Raw genomic sequence first — 19065 nt, forward strand, 5'->3', positions numbered from 1 at the left:
CCCTATAGGGTAACAGTTCTCTATTAGAGATCTAATGGAGTAATGAAAGTGAAAGAGAAGTTGCTCAGTCATGTCTGACTCTTTGCGACCCCATGGATTGTAACCTACCAGGCTCTATGGCAACCCACTCCAGTGTTCTTGCCTGGAGAATCCCAGGGACGGGGGAGCCTGGTGGGCCGCCGTCTATGAGGTCGCACAGAGTCGGACACGACTGAAGCGACTTAGCAGTAGCAGCAGGCTCTTCCATCCACGGGATTCTCCAGGCAAGAGTACTGGAGTGGGTTGCCATTTCCTTCTCCAGGGGATCTTCCCGACCCAGGGATCAAACCCGGGTCTCCCGCATTGTAGGCAGATGCTTTTACTGCCTGAGCCACCAGGGAAGGCAAGAGTAATAGAGTAATAGAGTAATAGTTCTCCTTACTGTCATAGTCCTCCACCCCATACACTAATAGTCCTGTCTCTATTGTCATACTTCACTTTCTGTTGTAATAGTCCCCCCTCTGCAGTAAAAGTCTCTCCTCTACTGAAATAGCCCCCCCTCTAATGTCATAGTCCTACTATACAGTGATAGTCCCCCCTCTATTGTCAAAGTTCCCCTTCTAGTACTGTCATAGTCCCCTCTCTGGAATAATAGTCCTCCTTGATTGTGGTAGTCCCCTTAAATTATAATAGTCTGCCTCTAATATCCCCCTTCTAGAGTAAAAGTCCTCCATTTGAAAGGTTGTTGTTGAATCACGGGAATACACCAGGATTCTTGGCCCCCGGAGGAGAAGAATTCAATCCGGAGCCAGAGACGAGGCTTGATCGCTCAGAGCTTTTGTGTAATAAAGTTTTATTAAAGTATAAAGGAGATAGAGAAAGCTTCTGACATAGGCATCAGGAGGGGGCAGAAAGAGTACCCCCCTGCTAGTCTTTAGCTGGATGTTATATAGTCACTAGCAGTCTGTTAATGAAAGAAAGGAATGTCTTAAAATTCAGAATGGCACCAGGCCCCTCACCCATAAGATGCATTTTGGGATAATCTTGGCACCAAATGGTTTATCCTGGGCCATAAAATGATTAACTTGAATCTTGAAGAAGGGCAGACCACCATACAAATAGTTTCATTTACATAGATTAGGGGAACAATATCCATACTGGTTTGTCAAGTAGGTTCTGGGCCAAGAGGCGGAACTGACTTGGAGACAGAGTTTGGGGTAAAGGCATAGTACATTAGCATAGCTTAAGACAAATATTTCCATAAGAAAAAGGCATTGGTTATCTCTAGGCTCAAGAATAGCGAACTTCAGGCGAAGCCGGGTGTCATTATGGCAACACAATATTTTAAGAGAAACCTCCCTTTAAATTTGTATAGAGAAGGAAAAAATATTGCTAGTTTGTTTCCTCCTGCCGCTTAAGAGAGATAAAAATGTCTGACACTTGTAAGCTATTTCCTCTATTTGGAGACCCCTGGCCTTCCTGCCTGTTACCCTCTCACATTGCTATAATCTGCCTCTACAGTAAACGTCCCCCTCTACTGTCATAGTCCACTCCCTATTGTAATAAGTCTGTCTCTGTGGTAATAGAGTAATCTATTCTAGTAATCTCCCTCCATCTAGTAATCTCCCTCTGTTGTCAGTATTCCCCTTCCACAGTCAAGTCCCCCTTCTACTGTAACAGTCCTGCCTCTATTGGCATAGTTTCCCCTCTCCACTAATAGTCCCCTTCTGCTGTCCCTAGTCTATATTAATAGTCCCTTTTCTATCTTAGTAGTCCCCACTCTATAGTAACAGTCTTCCTCAATTTCAGTAGTCCCTTTCTATTGTTATAGTCCCTGTCTGCAGCAATAGACGCCCATTTATTATAATAGTCCCCCCTAAGGTAATAGTCCTCTTTCTGTTATAATAGTCCCTCTCTCTTGGTCATAGTCCCCTCTGTTCAGTAATAGCCCCCCCATCTACAATGATAGACCACTCTTTACTGTAATAGTCTCATATATGCTATAATAGTCCTCTCTCAACAGTGAGAGTCCTCCTCTATTGTAATAGCCTCCCTCTATGGTAAGAGTCTTCCCTTCATAAATAGTTTTACCTCTTCTGTAATACAGCAAAGCAGAGACATTACTTTGTCAACAAAGGTCTGTCTAGTCAAGGCTATGGTTTTTCCAGTGGTCATGTATGGATGTAAGAGTTGTACTATAAAGAAAGCTGAGTGCTGAAGAATTGATGCTTTTGAACTGTGGTGTTGGAGAAGACTCTTGAGAGTCCCTTGGAGTGCAAGGAGATCCAACCAGTCCATTCTAAAGGAGATCAGTCCGGGGTGTTCATTGGAAGGACTGATGTTAAAGCTGAAACTCCAATACTTTGGCCACCTGATGCGAAGAGCTGACTCATTTGAAAAGACCCTGATGTAGGGAAAGATTGAGGTCAGGAGGAGAAGGGGACGACAGAGGATGAGATGGTTGGATGGCATCACCAACTCAATGAACATGGGTTTGAGTGGGCTCTGGGAGTTGGTAATGGACAGGGAGGCCTGGCGTGCTGCGGTTCATGGGGTGGCAAAGAGTCAGACATGACTGAGCGACTGAACTGAACTGAACTTCTGTAATAGTCCCCCTCTACAGAATGGTCCCCCTCTATTGTAATAGTTCCCTTTATTATGATAGTTCTCTGTATTGTCATAGCCCCTCCCCTGTGTAACAGCCCCCATGGTATCAGAGTCCCTGTATTGTAAATTTTCCCCCTCCACAGTAATAGTCTCCCACTACAGTAAGGGTCCTCCTTTATTATGAGTCCCCTCTCCATAGTAGGGCTTCCCTGGTGGCTCAGCTGGTAAAGAATCCACCTGCATTGCAGGAGACCTGGGTTCGCTCCCTGGGTTAGGAAGATCCCCTGGAGAAGGGAAAGGCTACCCACTCCAGTATTCTGGCCTGGAGAATTCCATGGCCTGTATAGAGTCAGATATGAATGAATGACTTTCACTTTCTCCACAGTAACATCCCCCCCTACATGGTCATAGCCCCATTTATTGTTGTATCTCCCCTCTATCATATTAGTCACCTCTCTACAGTCATATTGCCCCTACCTTTATGTAAGCATGCCCTCTCTAGAGTAGTAGTCCTCCCTGAAGGACTCTTATCCTCCTGTAATAGTCCCCTTTCCTCTTCACAATAACCCTTCAGAATAAAAGTCTCTTTCTAATCCAAATATTCAATGAGATGCAAGTAGAACACACAGCAAAACAGTATGTCAGAACCCTGAGCATGGCACCGTGGGGAGAACCTGTGGGTGTGTGTGCCCCGTCATGTAGGGCTCCTTTGGTGCGTCTGTGTCACCATCCTGGGGACACCTGTGGGTGTGTGTCTGTCTTCCCCTCACAGAGGAGACCTCCCCATAATACAGGTCACCTGCCCACTGGGTGTCCTGTCCACAACTCTCCCCATAACACAGGTCACCTGCCCATTCCTGAGCCCTCTTGTCTCCACATCCCTGGACCTCTGTTCCATCAGAATCCAGGTCAGTGTGTCACAAGCCCTTCAACCTCCCATTTGCGCTGGCCTGAGATGGTGGTGGGTTCACTGTGATGGGAGGAATAATGTCCCATCACCTGTGGACACCAGTCCTGGACTTGCAAGACACTCTCCCTTCCCCCAGGTACATAGGTGTGGGTCACCCACCCTCTTTTCCTTGTCTGTGAACCCCAGCTGCCTGGTTTCCAAGTGCAGATTCAGGAGTGCTCGGCAGTAGTGCCACCCAGCCTTGGGGCCTCGGACAGCACCCCAGGGAGCAAGCCGGGTGCACCTGAACACCCCGGTGGCTTCCACTCCGTGGGGCACTTCCTCCTGTGGGTCTGCCGCGCCCTCTGCGTTCTCAGTGCACTCAGGTGAGCAGGTGGGGCGCGTGCCAGTGAGGTCAGGTTCTGCCCCCGTGGGCCCACAGTGAGACACTGGAGGAGGTTCCGTGTCACCTCACACATCTGTGGGTGGAGATGGGCACAGAGGCACTCAGGGAATCGTTCTCAGGTGAACGAATGGATGGAGCCATGCAGGGCCACTTCACGAACACCAGGCTCCAAGACCTTTGCTCAGGCCCCCAAACTCACCAGCCCCCTGAAACGCTCACTGGGTCCCCCAAACTCGCCGGCTCTCTGAAATGCTCACTGGGTCCCCCACATACTCATTAGCCCCTGAAACACTTACTGGGTCCCCCAGACACTCACCAGCCCCCTGAAGCACTCACTAGGTCCCCCAAACTCGCCAGCCCCCTGAAACACTCACTGGGTCCCCCAAGCACCTTCCGGGCTCCCAAAATGTCCATCCACTCTGACAAGCCCATGGTCCTACCCCCTCAATGTAAGGGCAGGACACAAGGCCTGGGTCATCAGAGGTGTCTTCCCCCAGTGGCACTGGCCAGTACAGGGTCAGCACCAGCTCAGGACTCATGAGGGGCTTGTCACTGTGCCCGGTGAGCCGCAGTCCAGGGGCTCCCTTGGGCTCCATGCTCTGACCCAGAGGGACTCAACTTCCACGTGGAGATGCTGAGTGGCCACCTCCCTTCCCCCAGGTGGTCCCGGCCCTCCAGCCCCTCCTGTGCACAAACACACACACGCATACATATATGATGCTGGGAAAGATTGAGGTCAGGAGGACAAGGGGTGGGTGACAGAGGATGAGATGGTTGGATTGCATCACCGACTCCATGGACATGAGTTTGGGTAAACTCCAGGAGTCGGTGATAGACAGGGAGGCCTGGACTGCTGCAGTCCATGGGGTCGTGAAGAGTCAGACACGACTGAGCAACTGGACTGAACTGAATACAGCTTTTAGAGTTGCTGTTACAAAAAATGGCCACAAGGAGTCAGCATTGCTTTTGCGTCACACTCCACTTCTAAATTTCTTTTTTTTAAATTAATTAATTAATTTTAATGGGAGGCTGATTACTTTACAATATTGTAGTGTTTTTTGCCATACATTGACATGAGTCAACCATTGGTATTCATGTGTTCCCCATCCTGAACCTCCCACCCACCTCCCTCCCCATCCCATCCCTAAGGGTCATCCTAGTACACTAGCCCTGAGCACCCTGTCTCATGCATCAAACCTGGACTGGCGATCTATTTCATATATGGTAATGTACATGTTTCAATGCTATTCTCTCTAATCATCCCACTCTCACCTCCTCCCACAGAGTCCAAAAGTCTGTTCTTTACAGAAGACTGTTCTTTACTTTAGTCTGTGTCTCTTTTGCTGTCTCACATACAGGGTCATTGTTACCATCTTTCAAAATTCCATATATATGTGTTAGTGTGCTGTATTGGTGTTTTTCTCTCTGACTTACTTCACTCTGTATAATGGGCTCCAGTTTCATCCACCTCATTAGAACTGATTCAAATGCATTCTTTTTAATAGCTGAGTAATATTCCATTGTGTATATCTACCAGAGCTTTCTTATCCATTCATCTGCTGATGGACATCTTGGTTGCTTCCATGTCCTGGCGATTGTAAGCAGTGCTGCAATGAACATTGGGGTGCTCATGTCTCTTTCAATTCTGGTTTCCTCGGTGTGTATGCCCAGTGGGATTGCTGGGTCATATGGCAATTCTATTTCCAGTTTTTTAAGGAATCTCCACCCTGTTCTCCATAGTGGCCTTACTAGTTTGCATTCTCACCAACAGTGTAAGAGGGTTCCATTTTCTCCGCACCCTCTCCAGCATTTATTGCTTGTAAACTTTTTGATAGCAGCTATCCTGAGCGGAGTGAGATGGTAGCTCATTGTGGTTTTGATTTGCATTTCTCTGATAATGAGTGATATTGAGCATCTTTTCATGTGTTTGTTTGCCATCTATGTCTTCTTTGGAGAAATGTCTGTTTAGATCTTTGGCCCATTTTTTGATTGGGTCGTTTATTTTTCTGGAATTGAGCTGTAGGAGCTGCTTGTATATTTTTGAGATTAATTCTTTGTCAGTTGCTTCATTTGCTGTTTTTTTCTCCCATTGTGAAGGCTGTCTTTTCACCTTGCTTATACTTTCCTTCGTTGTGCAAAAGCTTTTAAGTTTAATTAGGTCCCATTTTTTATTTTTGCTTTTATTTCTATGACTCTGGGGGGTGGGTCATAGAGGATCCTGCTGTAAATTAATTTTTTGTGCATTCATTGCTGTTTTATTTTGAAGAAGGGTTGATTTCCGATACTGTGTTGGTTTCAGGTGTACAGGAGCTGGATTCAGTGATACACAGACATTTTTCAATTCTTTCTTGAGTTCATTTTCCCCAGAGAGAGGAGTACAGTGTCTCCAGTAGGCTGCCTTTGCTATTCAACACTGTTTTTCCTGATTATCTGTTTGATGTATATTAATGCCTGTTTGTTCCTTGCAAACTCTTCATTTATCCCACACCCCTAACTTATTTTAATAATCATAAGTTGGTTTTCTAAGTTTGTGAGTCTCTTTCTACTGTGTAATAGCCTACATTTACATTAATTTCAAGAAGATACCTGTCAGTGATACCTTCTGATATTTGTCTTTCTCTATCGGCCTTCCTTTACTTAGTATGGTATTCACTCTATCCGTCCACGCTGTTGTCACTGGCATTATTCCGTTGTGATTCAGGGCTGGGTAGCATTCCAGTGCAAAGGTGCACCACTCTGACTTCATTTTCCTGTCGATGAATAACTTTGTTGAATTTGTTGCAGGGAGGGCTTCCCTGGTGGCCGAGCCAGTAGAGAATCCACCTGCCAGTGCAGGAGACATGGGTTCAGTCCCTGAGTGGAGAAGATCCCCTGGAGAAGGGCATGACAACCCACTCCAGTATTCTTGCCTGGAGAATCCCATGGACAGAGGAGCCTGGTGGGCTACAGTCCATGGGGTCACAAAGTGTTGGACATGACTGAAGCGACTGAGAATATATGGAAAGGAAAAAAAAAAGAGAGAAATGAGTATTTTATTCTTTCCCATTTTTTAGAACAAAGGAGATCAAGAAAACAGTGAGCAGGCCTGAACATTCCTAGTTTTTTTTACTTTAACTGCTCATAACTCTGAATGTCTGTGACTGTTTGCTTTTCTGCCCCCTAACTCTGCAGGAGCTATGAGTAACATTTTTTCCTTGGACTCTATGCTAAATACATCACCTATCTGGTGGTTACCCTTACAACACCCTTCCCCTTGTACTTACATATCAGAAAGAAGGCCGCGGAGCCACCCCAACTGCCAGAGTCAGTTACTGTGTTATTGACTTCAGTCTAAGACTGTCTTTGAAAAATTGCATGAGGAAGAGATCTAGATCCTACCCACTTTGTTCCTCATCACTGACACCTGACTGTGAGCCATTCCCTTATATAAGCCCCTAGACTCTTCATCGGCGGGGGATGGGGGACACAGTCCTTGAGGCATGACCCTACTGTGTTCCCCTCTCTGCTGGCTTGAGAATAAAAGCCACCTTTGTATCTCCTTCAAACTCTGTCTCTGTATTTTTTATTTGGCTTCACTGGGCGGAGAAAGCCAAGATTTTGGCCAACAACAATTCTAGTTCTTGGCCATTGCCAATCGAGCTGCCCTGAAAACAAGGTGCATGGGTCACTGTGAATTCTGATTTTCTCTGGGTCTGAGCCCGGACAAGGGATTGCTGGGCCACATGATTTCTGGGTGTTTAGTTGAAAAAGAACCTCCTTGCTGGTTTTGATAGTTCCTGCACCCATTTACACCCCCACTGAGTGTGTAGGAGAATTCCCTTTTGCCTCCATCCTCTCAGCCTGTATTCTCTGTAGATTTTTAGACAGTGGCCACTCTGACCTGTGGGAGGGGATTTTTCATGGGAGTTGTGATTTGCGTGGATTTAATACATAGTGGCATGCTGCAGTCCATGGGATTGCAAAGAGTAGGACACAACTGAGCAACTGAACTGAGTACATAGTGAGCTGGACGAACTTTCCAGGTGCTTTTCGATACTGTACAGAGTGACTACAGTTTATCTCTTGACATTGTTTTCTTGAAAGGTGGCCCTGTTTTGAATTCCTGTCTGATGATCTACCCTGGGACATGACTGGAAGGGAGGGGTCATTTACAGTCCCACAGGCCTTGTGAATATGAAGAGCCCAACAGCACTAGGTTTAACATTGTGTTTCTGGAAGACGGTTCTAAGGAAACAGCATTTGCTTCCTGCCCCACTCTGGTCCTCAGTCATTGAGTCTCATGGAAAACTCTGTTCATTGATTGTCAGCTAGAGTGGAATGTGCCAAGGCTTGAGCCTCATTTCTCCTTCGCCCTTACCCAGGGTGCCCAGGACACATCCCAGTTTGTGGACACCGCTCTGCAGAGGGTGCTGTCATCTGTAGGTGGAGTGACCCTAAGGACGGAGGCTGGAGGTAGGAACCCCAGCCTAGGGGACATAGAGTGGCCAGGGGACCTTGCAAACCTGTTCCAGCCTGGAGGCTCCACCAATTCTTAGGTGATGTAGGCTTGGTTTCTCTGCAGGAAGTTCCACCTGCATCTGGAGATTGGGTGCTCATGCAGAGGGAAGGAGGCACCCCAGGTCCATTGTGGGGTCACATTTCCTGGCACATGCTCCCAGCTCCATCTGCACTGAGGCCCTCCGGTCATGGGACCAAAACCAGCTCAGGCTTCAGGGATGTGACACCATCCAGGTCACCATGTCCTGAGGGCAGTAGAGTCAGCCTTTCTGATTCCTTTTTTATACTTTTATTCCCTAATTTGAATTGGCGGATGTAGTTGAAAGACAAGGTTGTGGGTGTTTTTTATTTTTATTTGGATCGACAGCAATTTGATTCACTTATACATAGATGTGTATATCTTCTCTTCCAGGTTCTTTTCCGATATAGGATGTTACAGTGTTGAATAGGATTCCTGTTTACACAGTGGTTCCTGGGGGATTGTTGTTGTTGTTGTTTTTAATAATATAAGCCTCCCTGTGTTAGATTGAATCAGTTCATTACTCCCTGTCCCACAGTTTTGTTTTTTGTTTTTTTTCTTTCTGGGGTCCATTGACTGTTTTCTGAGTCTGTGAGACTGTTCCTCTTTGGTAAAGAAGTTCATCTGTATCCACTTTTAGATCCCAGCTACAAGTGATATCTTACACTAATACCGCTCCCTGTCTCCCTCACCTCACTTGCTATGATATCTCTGCTTTATTCCCTGAGGCCTCCCATGGCATTCTTTCCTGCCTGTTATGGCTGAGTGACGGTTCATCATCTATGTACCCCATCGTCTTTATTCCTTATGGACGTCTTTGTTTGCAAATATTTTTTCCCATTCTGAGGACTGTCTTTCTCTTTCATTTAGGGTTCCTTTGCTGTGCAAACACTTTTAAGGTTAATCAGTCCTGTTTTCTTAGTTTTGGTTCATTTTTCATTATTCTGGGCACACTTGGTGGAATTGATGTTGCAGCATGTCCCCCCTATATTGTCCTCAAAATTTCATAGTATCCATCTGACATTTAGATCTTTATCTTCTTTGAAGTTTATATTTGTGTATGGTTTGAGGGATATTCTAATTTCATTCTCGTTTTCATTATTGATGCACATCCATGCTCTCCTCCATAGTGGCTTTCTCCTATTTTCATTTTAGCAATGGAGGTGGATGGTTCCCTTTTCTTCATGGCATCTGGCAGATTTAACCTTTGTAGAGTGCTTGACAATCACCATTCTGATTGGTGTGAGGTGATACCGAACACCCTTTCCTAATATTTAGCAATTTTGACATCTTTTCATGAGATGTTTTTAAAGTGTGAGTTAAAGGTACCTGTTAAAATTGGCTTTGTGACAGTCTACCCAGTTATGAATTCTTTTTTGATGATCACCCCTAGGAGACTCCAGGAGATCAGTTGTTGTTTACTTAGAAATGCGTGGACTTTATGAATATTAAACGCCTATCAACACAGCTTTCTGTTCATGGGCGGGACTGTGGCCCTCCCTGTTGTTTTACCTGAGACCAAACTATGGTGGAGGTAATGAAGACAAGGGCGACCTCCTTCAAAAGGTGCCAGTGCCCCCGACACTGCAGGAGGCCACGACTGACCCGTGCCTCATCTGGAGGCCCCTGGGCACTCACGAGCAAGTCTGGGTCAGTCTCTTTTGGGGTCACTGCTCCTTTCTCCTGGGTCCTGGTGCACACAAGGTTTTGTTTGTGCCCTCCACGAGTCTGTTTCCCTAGTCCTGTGGAAGTTCTATAATCAAATCCCAATGTCCTCCAAAGTTTAACTCCTTGGGATTCTCAGTCCCTTTGCCAGATCCCCAGGTTAGGAAATCTGGAGGTGGGGTGATCTGGGTACCGACCTGGAATGGATGGAGCTGGGGTGGTCTGTATGCTGACCTGGCATGGATGGAGGTGGGGTGGTCTCTGCACTGACATGGCATGGATGGAGCTGGGGTGGTCTGAGTGCTGACCTGGCAGGGATGGATCTGGGGTGTCTCTGCACTGACCTGGCATTGATGGAGCTGGGGTGGTCTGTGTGCTGACCAGGTATGGATGGAGCTGGGGTGGTCTCTGTGCTGACCTGGCATGGATGGAGGAGGGGTGGTCCATGTGTTGACCTGGCATGGATGGAGCTGGGGTGGTCTGTGTGCTGACCTCACATGGATGGAGGAGGGGTGGTCCGTGTGCTGACCTGACATGGATGGAGCTGGGGTGGTCTGTGTGCTGACCTGACATGGATGGAGGAGGGGTGGTCCGTGTGCTGACTTGGCATGGATGGAGCTGGGGTGGTCTGTGTGCTGACCTCGCATGGATAGAGGAGGGGTGGTCCGTGTGCTGACCTGGCATGGATGGAGCTGGGGTGGTCTGTGTGCTGACCTGACATGGATGGAGGAGGGGTGGTCTGTGTGCTGACCTGGCATTGATGGAGCTGGGGTGGTCTGTGTGCTGACCTGGCATTGATGGAGCTGGGGTGGTGTGTGTGCTGACCTGGCAGGGATGGAGCTGTGGTGGTCCGTGTGCTGACCTGACATGGATGGAGCTGGGGTGGTCTGTGTGCTGACCTGACATGGATGGAGGAGGGGTGGTCCGTGTGCTGACCTGGCATGGATGGAGCTGGGGTATCTGTGTGCTGACCTGGCATTGATGGAGCTGGGGTGGTCTGTGTGCTGACCTGACATGGATGGAGCTGGGGTGGTCTGTGTGCTGACTTGGCATGGATGGAGCTGGGGTGGTCTGTGTGCTGACCTGGCAGGGATGGAGCTGGGGTGGTCTGTGTGCTGACCTGGCATGGATGGAGCTGGGGTGGTCTGTGTGCTGACCTGACATGGATGGAGCTGGGGTGGTCTGTGTGCTGACATGGCATTGATGGAGCTGGGGTGGTCTGTGTGCTGACCTGGCATGGATGGAGCTGGGGTGGTCTGTGTGCTGACCTGACATGGATGGAGCTGGGGTGGTCTGTGTGCTGACCTGGCATGGATGGATTTGGGGCGGGGCCAATCTATGTGTTCCTAAGCAACAAGAGTTAAGCCGTGGTTGACTGGTGGGTGGGAGAGCTTGTTTATGATCAGGCAGGGAGGAGGCATATTCCTGGAGCTTTTAAGTTACCTAGGTCTGCTTTGTTTATTTTTGTTGTTCAGTCCTTTGGGTTTTAGCCATGTTCCTTCATCTGCTAGATGTTTCTCTGTCATTTCCTTTTGTTTAATTTACTGTGTTTGTGATCCGTTTCTTGGTTGAAAGGCTGTAGTTCCTCTTAACTATGGAGTCTGCCTCTCCTGAGTGGGATTGAACCAACGCCTTGTGATGGTTTCCTGGTTGGGGGGATTTGTGTGTGTGTTCTGGTAGGTGGAGCTAGATCATGTCTTTCTGAAAGGCAGTGGCTGTGTCCACTAGTGTGGTTTGGAATGTATGGGTTCAGTATGGCTTTGAGCAGACTGTCTGCTGATGTGCAAGGCTGCGCCCCTATCTGGCTGAAGGATAGGCGAGGGGTGTTTGGCACTACAGCCTGCTGGCTTTGGGGTGTGGCTTAGTCTTAGTGTTGAGATGGAGGCTTTTGGGAGGGCACTCACCTATTAATGTTCTGTGGGGCCAGGAGTTCTCTAGTGATCAAAAGTCTTCAGGTCATAAGCTGTCAGCCACTTCCTTCCCCAGGGGATTTTCCCCACCAAAGGATCAAAGCTAGGTCCCTTGCATTGCAGGCAGATTCCTTGCTGTCTGAGCCCCCAGGGAAGCCCTTAGAAAATGCCTGCTGGCACTGATTAAATATTAAACAAATATGTGTTGAAAATGCAGAGTATAGTGATGAATAGCAGAGACTGATTATCATGATAATTATTGTTATTTGGCAAGTCTTTGCTGTCAGATTATAGCAGGAATAGGTATGGTAGGATATAGGAACACAGTACAGTTTCCAACTGTGTGTTCATCGGAAAGTTTCTTGGGGTGATGGCAGGTCCTCAATTACCTTCTAAAGACAGTGACAGGATTTCATTGCTTTGTGTTCTTTTTTTTTTATTTTAAACCTTCCTTAGCTTTCTCATCTATTTGTTGTTGTTGTTTACTGGCTAATTCTTTTTAGACTCTTTGTGAACCTATGGACTGTGGTCCACCAGGCTCCTCTGTCCATGGGATTTCCCAGGCCAAAAAAAAAAAGAAAAGCCAGGTTTGGGGAAAGAGTACATGGGCAGAGACCTCTGAGGACACAGGGATGGAAAGGCTGGCCAGGAGGGGATGAGGGTCAGAAAACTTTGGGTTTACACGAGGTCTGGGCAGGAATCATGGCTCCCAGGCCTGGCCGTGGACACTGCCCAACACCCACCTGCTTGCCCTCTGTCTGTCCTGCCCCACATTTGCCAGGAGCCCCGGAGTCTAGACTGTCGTACTTGCTGAGCTCTGAACACAGCTGTCTGCTTGCAGGTGTGTGGGAGGGATGGAGTGCTCTTAACGACTTGTTACAACTCCGGAAAGTGGGACCGAGGGGCTGGGGTTAATCTGGCTCCAAGGAGCTGAGGGCCCTATGTCAGTCCCAGAGCCAGAGGTCAGACCAGAGCTGCTAAAGAAGGAGCCCAGAGGGTTTATTGAAAAGCCAGTGAAATTGGTTATTAGAAAGCAGCACTGAAAAGATTACAAACAAAAACCTGATATGAACTAAAGTGTGAAACAAATGTGAAGTATTGTTGTCACTGGTGTTTTGAAGAAAGCTAGATTAAATGTGTTCTATAATCAGCACGTTTATCCCAGAACTTTCAGTTTTATTTCCACCACACAGCATCAGTAGTGGGTGGTGGCTCTGCAGCACTGGAGCAGCGAGCAGCTGAGAGGAGATACCCCACGCAGAAGGTCAGGAGTGGCACTTGTGAGGCGATAGATAACCCATGTTCAAGGTAAGGAGTGGTCTAATCACATGGACCACAGCTTGCCTAACTCAATGAAACTATCAGCCATGCCGTGTAGGGCTGCCCAAGAGGGATGGGTCATGGTGGAGAGTTCTGACAAAACGTGGGCCACAGGAGAAGGGAATGGCAAGCCACTTCAGTATTCTTGTCTTGAGAACCCCATGAACAGTATGAAAGGCAAAAAGATAGGACACTGAAAGATGAGCTCCTCAGGTCGGTAGGTGCCCAATATGCTACTGGAGATCAGTGGAGAAATAACTCCAGAAAGAATGAAGAGACAGAGCCAAAGCAAAAACAACACCCAGTTGTGGATGTGGCTGGTGATGAAAGCATGGTCGAATACTGTAAAGAGCAATACTGCATAGGAACCTGGAACGTTAGGTGCGTGAATCAAGGCAAATTGGAAGTGGTGAAACAGGAGATGGCAAGAGTGAACGTCGACATTTTAGCAATCAGCAACTAAAATGGACTGGAATGGGTGGATTTAACTCATTATAGTAGATGACCATTATATCTACTACTGTGGGCAAGATTCCCTTGGAAGAAATGGAATAGACATCATAGTTAAAAAAAGAGTTCAAAATGCAGTGCTTGGATGCAATCTCAAAAATGACAGAATGATGTCTGTTCGTTTCCAAGGCAAACCATTCAGTATCATGGTAATGAAAATCTGTGCCCCGACCAGTAATACTGAAGAAGCTAATGTTGAATTGTTCTGTGAAGACCTACAAGACCTTTTAGAGCTGACACACAAAAAAGATGTCCTTTTCATTATAGGGGACTAGAATGCAAAAGTAGGAAGTGAAGAAACATCTGGAGTAACAGGCAACTTTGGCATCAGAGTACAGAATGAAGCAGGGCATAGGCAAATAGAGTTTTGCCAAGAGAACACACTGGTCAAAACAAACACCCTCTTCCAGCAACACAAGAGAAGACTCTACACATGGACATCACCAGATGATCAACACCAAAATCAAATCCATTATATTCTTGCAGCCAAAGATGGAGAAGCTCTATACAGTCAGCAAAACAAGACCAGGAGCTGACTGTGGCTCAGATCATGACCTCATTATTGTCAAATTCAGACGTAAATTGAAGAAAGTAGGGAAAACCACTAGATCATTCAGGTATGACCTAAATTAAATCCCTTATGATTATACAGTGGAAGTGAGAAATAGATTTAAGGGACTAGATCTGACAGAGTGCCTGGTGAACTTTGGACGGAGGTTTGTGACATTGTACAGGAGGCAATGACCAAGACCATCCCTAGGAAGAAGAAATGTAGAAAGGCAAAATGGTTGTCTGAGGAGGCCCTACAGATAGCTGTGAAAAGAACAGAAGTGAAAAGCAAAGGAGAAAAGGAAAGATATACCCATTTGAATGCAGAGTTCCAAAGAATAGCAAGAAGAGAGAAAGCCTTCCTCAGTGATCAGTGCAAAGAAAGAGGAAAACAATAGAATGGGAAAGTGTAGAGATCTCTTCAAGAAAATCAGAGATATGAAGGGAACGTTTCATGCAATGATGGGCTCAATAAAGGACAGAAATGGTATGGACCTAAAAGAAGCAAAAGATATTAAGAGTAGGTGGCAAGGATACACAGAAAAACTGTACAAAAAAGATCTTCATGACCCAGATAGAGATGATGGTGTGATCACTCACCTAGAGCCAGATATCCTGGAATGTGAAGCCAAGTGGGCCTTAGGAAGCACAACTATGAACAAAGCTAGTGGGGGTGATGGAAATCCAGTTGAGTTATTTCAAATCCTAAACGATGATGCCGTGAAAGTACTGCACTCAATATGCGAGCAAATTTGGAAAGCTCAGCAGTGGCCACAGGACGGGAAAAGGTCAGTTTTCATTTCAATCTCAAAGAAAGGCACTGTCAACGAATGCTCAAAGTATTACACAATTACACTCATTGCACACGGTAGCAAAGTAATGCTCAAAATTCTCCAGGCCAAGCTTCAACAATACGTGAACCGTGAACTTCCAGATGTTCAAGCTGATTTTACAAAAGGCAGAGGAACCAGCGATCAAATTGCCAGCATCCCCTGGATCATCAAAAAAGCAAGAATTTCACAAAAATCTCTATTTCTGCTTTATTGACTAGGCCAAAGGCTTAGACCGTGTGAATCACAATAAACTGTGGGAAATTCTGAAAGAGATGGGAATACCAGACCACCTGACCTACCTCTTGAGATATCTATATGCAGATCAGGAAGCAACAGATAGAACTCATCATGGAACAACAGACTGGTTCCAAATAGAAAAGGAGTCCATCAAGGCTGTATATCAGCACCCAGCTTATTTAACTTATATGCAGAGTACATCATGAGGAACACTGGCCTGGATGAAGCACAAGCTGGAATCAAGATTGTGGGGAGAAATATCAATAACCTCAGATATACATATGACACCACCCTTATGGCAGAAAGTGAAACAGAACTAAAGAGGCTCTTGATGAAAATGAAAGAGGAGAGTGAAAAGTTGGCTTAAAGCTCAACATTGAAAACTAGGATCATGGCATCTGGTCCCATCACTTCATGGCAAATTCATGGGGAAATAGTGGAAGACTTTATTTTTTTCACGTGAGCTGTGTGTCCTTGTGTGGCTGTGTGGAGAAGTGCCCCTGGTACCCCCAATGGTTCCCCTAGCACACCCCTGTGCTCACGCCTTGCCCCCATCCCCCTGGGGCAGCTCCTGTCGATCTTGCCTTGTGACCGTAGCCACCTTGCAGGCGCCAGCAGCAACTTATTGAAGCCTGAGTGACACCTGCCCCTGCGACATGTGGCCAGAATGTCCCAGGGAAAGTGTGACCCTGGTGCCCATGAGGAACACACCCGCCCTGCTGCTTGGGGTGGCTCGGTCTGCCGTAGCACCATGTCTAGGGTCACAGGCTGGCTGCCAGTCAGCCACTAGCTCCTTCGGTATGTGGTGTAAGACCACGGGCTCATCAGCGGTAGCCCATGGAACCTGTGGGTCTCGTCTGTGATGGTGAAAATGACCTGCAGGCAGACGGGGCGCTGGGAGTGCTCACAGCCTGGCCCAGTGCTACCTGGGGCCCAGCATCCCAGGGCTGGAGTCGGGGGACAGGAGCCCCAAGGCCAGCTGGTGCATTGTGGGTGGGTCTGGGGCCCCCCAGAGGAAGCACTCAGTTTGAGGGGCCCCTGGGCCTGGAGGTTCCCAAGGGTTAGGACACCCTGAACAGGTTATGAGAAGGGGACAGGGAACTGGAGGGGCTCGGGTGAGCCTCTGTCTGCATGGGGTGAGTCAGCCTGACCTTGGGGTTGGGTGGTGTGGGCATGCAGTAGTCAAGGCTGGGGGCTCAGAGCAGGTGCCCATTCGGATTGGGGGGGGGGCAGGACCAGCCTGCAGGTCAAAGTGCATCTCAGGGCTCCACCCATCTGGCCCTCATGCCCATGTATGGGTAGAAGCTCTCCTGGCCCCTCTTCTGCCAGTAGCCCTCAGTGACAAAGGACAGCTTGCCAATGAGCACCTTCATCTGGCCTGGTGGCAGGAGCCCAGGACAGCGGTCGTCCAGGTCTGTGCAACTGGGGAGGGGAGGGGGCGGTGCAGAGGGGCCCCCGCCTGGTCTCCTGGGTCTGTGTGCTCAGTGGCCTGACTTGGACCAGGGTGAGCAGGGCCTGGATGGCTGTGGAGTAGGGCAGCACCCAGGAACCAAGGCTACACTGCCTCACTGTCCTCAGGGAATCCCAGAGAAGGCAAAGAAGCTCCCCGTCCACCCACAAGCAGTTATCACTTCATGTCTGACATGAACAGATTTTCTCTATGAGTAAGTGTACTTATTTACAAACTTAAATAAACTGGGTTGTTCTAACCATACTACCCTGCCCTGGCAAGGGCCAGGAGCCATGTGTCCTGCCAATCCCCAGGAAGAATGGAAGGTGCCCACCCAGGGGGTCCCAGCAGGGTTCTGGGTGGTGGTTAGGGGGTCAGCAGAGCGATTGTGGTGTGCAGACCTGTAGGTCCACAGAGGCTCCTCAGGATAGTAGAGAGCATCAGGACTGGGACGGGTGAAAGAGGAGTGGCCCTGCAGCCTAGGGCTGGGAATTGGGGTGAGGTAGGAGGGTTTGGCCTCTGGTAGAACTTCTGCTCCAGAAGGACTGGAGTTATTGTCTGTCTCCTCATGGCTGTCCCAGAGGCAGGTGCTAAACAAATACCTGTCACTGAATGGACAGTCTGAGTGTGAAGGTGCACAGGAAAGGTGGTGTCAGGCAGCAGACTGGGAGTTAAGCAGATGAGGAGGCAGAGACAAGAGAGAGGCATACAGGGTTTCTGAGTATGGACTCTGAGCCCGCTTGGGCTCAGCTCCCCCCAGCCCGTCTGTTCCCCAGACAATCTGTTTTTAACAGAAAGCTCCCTCTGGACTTTACTCACTTGGGTGACCTGCACTGCATGACTTAAAAAGCAGCTCCAACTCTGTTCCCAGCACCTGAGCCTGAAGACTCTGAAGCCTTTTCTACCTCTGCTTGTGTGGTGGTGCTTAGTGGCCAAGTTTTGGATGTGGCTTTGTGGTTTTCTCATGTGCGGAGCTTATCTCCACCTGCAGGGCCGCCAATGCCTCCAGCGCCTCCAGTGGGGGCTGGTCACTCGAGGCTCCCGTTCTTGGATATTCCTGGCCCTGCTCCTCCGGCTTCTCCTCCTGCTCCTGCGAGGACAGCTTCCCTTGCTCCTCTTCCGCCATCACTTCAGCCTCCTCAATGATGTCTTCCACCAGCAGCTGGAACACGTTCTGGACCACACCACCTCTCTGTCCTCCAGGGCTGCTGCTTCCTCCACTGCCTCCCCACTGAAGAAGGCAGCCACCTCGCCTGCTGGGCCACCTGCTGCCTGCAACATCCCTAACAGCCCCAATGCACCGGCACGTCTCAGGGCCCTGGCACCCTGAATCCTTGGTTCGCACCAAAGAAGCCCCAGGGTCTCCATGAGCAGAGGACCCAGGGAAGGATGATGCTGACAAAGGTGCTTAATTCAGCCTGCCTCCGTGAGAATCACCTGGGTCTCACGTGCTGGAAGCAGAGCTGCTCTGAATGAGACTAGGATACATGAAGCCCCTAAGCCTCCAGTCTCAGCCTATCACCTGCTACCTGCATGACCTGAATCCAGGCTGTGCATCCAGGCTGCATGAGCCTGAGCTTCCCCACCGGGGAGGAGAGGGTCCTGGCCTCTACACGGATCTGCCTTCAGGCCTCACCTCCTGATCCCCTCACAACCTCTGTGTCTTGTCACTTCCCTCTCATGGCAGGACCTTCCTCCTGGGGGTAATACTGCAGGGGGTTGACTCTCAGGCCCTCGCCAATGATCTGCTGGCCACACAGGGGAGTCAGCATATGGATGAGCAGCCCTGAGCCCTCCCATGGGCAGCCAAGAACCCCAGCACCAATCATCCATTCTGGGGAGGCCCAGATGGACCCCACCTCAGCAATCCTGTTACATCATGAAGAGTTGTGGTCCAACAACCAGTTGAGGAAGTTCACGCTGCGGGTGTCCTGCCTGAGGCTGGGAGCTCCCATCCATCCTCACAGAAGCTGTGGACCGGAGAGGACGTACATGCCCTATATCCTGAAGGAGGATGGGGGAGACAGGAAAGATTCAGGTAGGTGGCGCATCTGACTCCCTCTCCCACCCACCCACACCGCCCTGGGAGCCAGGTGGCACCAGCAATGCCAAAGTAGTACTCCTTAACAATCTCTCTGTTCCTGAAGGACGGCTTGTCCTGAAAGGAAAATACCAGCTTGCAGCGGGACAGGGG

At 48.6% G+C, this 19065-nt stretch overlaps 1 protein-coding gene across 1 annotated transcript in view; it reads left to right on the forward strand.

Moving 5' to 3' along the window:
* Positions 1–19065, forward strand: part of LOC147339735 (uncharacterized) — a 36302-nt gene that overhangs the window by 10123 nt on the left and 7114 nt on the right. Inside the window, exons 2-3 of the mRNA XM_086387931.1 lie at positions 13166–13280; positions 17863–18909. Coding sequence (XP_086244057.1) covers positions 13166–13280; positions 17863–18106 — 359 coding nt within the window. The 3' untranslated portion in view covers positions 18107–18909. The remainder of the gene's footprint in view (positions 1–13165; positions 13281–17862; positions 18910–19065) is intronic.

Source organism: Bos grunniens, chromosome X, assembly GCF_055505025.1.
Source record: "Bos grunniens cultivar Pamir isolate PY7600 chromosome X, Bosgru_T2T1.0, whole genome shotgun sequence".
NCBI lineage: Eukaryota > Metazoa > Chordata > Mammalia > Artiodactyla > Bovidae > Bos > Bos grunniens.